Source organism: Bidens hawaiensis, unplaced genomic scaffold (genome assembly GCF_021521415.1).
Source record: "Bidens hawaiensis isolate Kalapana, Puna unplaced genomic scaffold, B.hawaiensis_p1.1 tig00036717_1, whole genome shotgun sequence".
NCBI lineage: Eukaryota > Viridiplantae > Streptophyta > Magnoliopsida > Asterales > Asteraceae > Bidens > Bidens hawaiensis.
Window position 1 is genome coordinate 1 of NW_027505426.1, and position 4,137 is coordinate 4,137.

General features: G+C 32.3%; 1 protein-coding gene across 1 annotated transcript; it reads left to right on the forward strand.

Moving 5' to 3' along the window:
* Nucleotides 1–170: 170 nt before the first annotated feature.
* LOC143613126 (caffeoylshikimate esterase-like) lies at nucleotides 171–3,399 on the forward strand (the record flags this gene model as incomplete). Its single annotated transcript, XM_077086923.1, has 5 exons — nucleotides 171–219; nucleotides 1,066–1,130; nucleotides 1,333–1,422; nucleotides 1,922–2,014; nucleotides 2,753–3,399. Coding segments are annotated over 5 exons (699 nt in total), but the record flags the coding sequence as incomplete, so codon positions are not given.
* Between the last annotated feature and the right edge of the window lie 738 nt (nucleotides 3,400–4,137).

Genomic DNA, 4,137 nt, shown 5'->3' on the forward strand with positions numbered 1-4,137 from the left:
AATGTGGGTAGAGTAGTTATTTTCATGCTTCCTATATAGAGTTGGTGAAATGTTTTTATAATTATCTAAATATAGACCAGAATACTTTTTTAAAATCCAAACGTATTTTGAGACATTTTTTTAGGGGTAGAGGGTTAGAAGTTATGCATCATTATATTTGAATATTGCAGGAGTTGAAATATTTTGGATGCCCCTTGGTGCCAAAGCTCATTCTGTTAAGTAAGCATATTATTTGAGTCATTCCGTTTGGTACTTGTATATGAAAATCATTGATCAAATGTGCATTCATGAAAAAATGACCGTTATGTCCTTGGAGTACCTGCTCACCAAGTCCTACACGATAATCATGTGAAATAAGTGTCTTAATATTTCTTTTTGAAATTTCAAAGACACCCTTTTATTGTTTCTATTGTTTTGATTTTTTTATGAAAAATGGGAATTAAATCATGAGGGCATATGGATTCATGTTCGCTATCTTTTTCGGTTTTGTCCTCGCAAATGTAGATATGATCAGCTGTCGGGAATATTATATAGGGTTAACTTGATTGTGCTCTTTTAACATAAAGGAATTAATCAAGTCCCGGAGCGATAATCAACACACAAATTAAACGAATAACTCTCGTTTATATTAGTATATAAATCTAACTCTAAAAACTGATTACAACTCTATCAAACCCTAACTCGGTTTGACTCTTGATAAACCCTAACTCGGTTACATCTAGATGAACCCTAACTCGGTTACATCTTGTGTGTGCCTCTTAGATGAACCCTACCTCGGTTACATCTCACACCACAATCTATAATGTCTAACCATGACATGTTTATATAGGACTAACCTAACTTGCTATCAAAGACATTACCTATTATAATTACAATACAATTAGGAAACATAACGTAATTAGGAAACACAACCAATTATGACTAGCTTTTCAATATTAGTCCCTCAAGTTCACCGACTTGTGACTTAGAGTCTGAAATTACTTCCAACAATTAAGCACATGTGATATAACATATATGCATGCGATCTTTGTGTGTTAATTTGCATATTTTTACAATTTTGCTTAGGGCATGGCGGTAGTGATGGACTTCATGCATATGTTCACTCGCTTGATGATGCTGTTATTGATACGGTAACCTTCTTTTTTATGTATTTCATTCAAATGGAGACCGATTACTTGGCATAATAGTTTTAAATGAAAGTTCATCAAGTTACTATATTGAATGCCTTTTTGGCGGTAGTGATAGACTTCATGCATATGTTCACTCCCATGCTGAACATGCGTTTGTGTTTAGTGTGATTGATAAATCCTTGTCTTTTCAAACATTATGCAGAAAGCATTTATATTGCACGTGTTGGCTGAGAATCCAGGGTTTCCATGTTTTTGCTTTGGGCACTCTACTGGCGGAGCCATCATTCTTAAGGTGTGTTTATATTGTCATATTAAACGGGCCTAGGGCTGTAAATGATCCAAGCGAAGCCCGAGCCGAGCAGAAATGTTGAAATTGAGCTCCACTCGTATAAAGCTTCAGTTGGCTAGTAGCTCTTCAATTTTTTACAAAAAAAAAGGAGTTTAATTCTATGATTTTACGGTTATTCATATATAAAAGGAAATAAAATATTATTTTAATCGTACAATAATGCTTAACTAATATTTATGTATATAAATATTTGGGCTTTAATGTAAAACTAAACAAGCTAGCCAACGAGCTGAGCTTACCTTGGCTCAGGCTCAGGCCAATTTACAAACCGAGCTAACTTAGCCTGTTCACAAACGAGCCGATTTTAAATGTGTCACAAGCTGCGAGTTTTTTGAGTAACCCTAAACAGGCCGCAAAGGCCTCAAGATAATCTTCAAATTTTAAAATTAAGAAATGCATGTTTGACGAGAATCCTTTTGCATACTGTGTTTGTTACTTGTAGGCTACACTAGACCCAAAAATCGAAAAGTCAATAGCCGGCGTTGTGTTGACATCCCCTGCTGTTGGAGTACAGCCTTCCCATCCGATATTTGTGGTAAAACAACCACTTTTTCAACATCAACATTATTATTATTATTATTATTATTATTATTATTATTATTGTTGTTGTTATTATTATTATTATACTCAAAAGAGTTAATTACATGGATGGTCCTGTGGTATATTGTATTTCAGTTTTGATACCATGTTCTTAAGAACTAAACCTGTAGTCTTCGCTTTTCATTCAGCCATGCTATTTTTGGTCATTGGGCCTAATAGGCGTTAAAATGTTTTCCTGAATTTTTATAAAATGACCATTTTAAACCTTATACTTTAAACACAACAAAAAATGAGATTACGCCCAAAGACGATCTCCTCTATATGAAGCCTATTTTGCAAGCTTTATCTTGCTCCTTCGCTGCCCCTTTCTTTTATTATTTCTTTATTAAAAGGGGTATAATAGTAATTTTATAAAAAAATAACAAAATTTTTAACATCTTCGAATCTAAGGACTAAAAGTATTACCGAGCGGAAAACAATGAGAACCAACCCCTTGTTAATCTGTCAAAAGTATTATGGGTTGGCAAATAGTGAGAACCAAGCCGGTGATGTGATCTCTAATAACGGGGACTAAAACCAAAATACGGACATAACAAATGACTGTATTTTCAGAAGATTGGGACTAAATCATTATATGGATTATAGTAGATAACTTATTGGTTCAATTAACTATAATCATTATTATTTATTTTCTTTCTAAATGTTTGTTCTGGATCTATTAATTCATCTACAGATACTTGCACCAGTTTTCTCCCTCTTATTGCCTAGGTTCCAATTCAGTGCTGCAAACAAGAAGGGTAGCATAGTCTCTCGCGATCCAGCAGCACTAGTCGCTAAATACTCAGACCCATTGGTTTACACAGGATCAATTCGGGTCAGAACCGGTCACGAGATTCTAAAGATCACATCTTATTTGCAGCAAAATACCCGCAAACTAAAAGTACCATTTTTTGTTCTTCATGGGACAGACGACACCGTGACTGATCCAGATGCATCTTTGAAGCTTTACAAAGAAGCATCATCTGAAGACAAAACCATTAAGCTTCTTCCGGGTTGTCTACATGATTTGCTGTTTGAACCCGAGCGGGAAGAGATTAAGCGGGATATAATTGAGTGGTTAAATAGCAGAGTGTGAGTATGTTACCCGGTTTGTTTGTTGTGTAATTGAAATAAGAAATGGGGTCGAGTGATTTAGAGACATTGGGAGAAAATGGTCTCATGTGATTGTCTCATGCGCAATGTATTTTGTACATATTGTACTACGATTCTTTATGAATCGTTAAGACATTTCTGTTATTCATGCCATTTGTGTTAGTGGCCAAATGAAAACAGTTGTTCCGAATTAAAAGCAAGACTATTTATAGGTCCTTTCTTTCTCTCTTATTAATGAACATTGAAAATTTTATTCTATCACGTCTCTTTAACTTATATGTAAAAAAAACCACACAAAAAAAATGTGCTAGATGATTTTATTTATTTTTCCCTTTCAACTTAAGATTTATTATTTTTTTAACTACGGACTTATCGTATAGTTTTTATATCATTATTAGCCCACTAGGTTAGTAACATGGGTGGAAAAACAAATAAACAAAACACCTTATTATATATAACATATTCAATCAAAACAATCATTTGAAATAAGTTTTTTTCATTAAAAGGTTAAATATTTATATTGTCTACCTATTAGAATATCATAGTTATGCTTAATATTCATTACACAAAATATTTAAAGTCGATCAAATATGTTAATCATGTTTGAATTTCAATAGAAGTTTAAATATGAATATTGAGTTTGAATATATGGTATGAATATTAAGGTATCTTTATTTGAAATTTTAAATATAAATATTTAACTGGGACCAACAATCATTAATTGTTTTGATTTTTCTCATTTGAAATGTAAATATATATATTTGAAATAGTTAATTTGTATTTAAGAGGGAATTCGATAATAAAGATGGAAAGTATGTGAAAAGAACATTACAATTCGGAAAAAAATGTAAAAAGAACATTATAAAAACATTTCAAATACATGTTAACAATTAATAGAAATTTCAATAACATTCAAACATGTTAATAGTCAAAACAAAGTTTGATAATATAAAAAGGCATTAATTT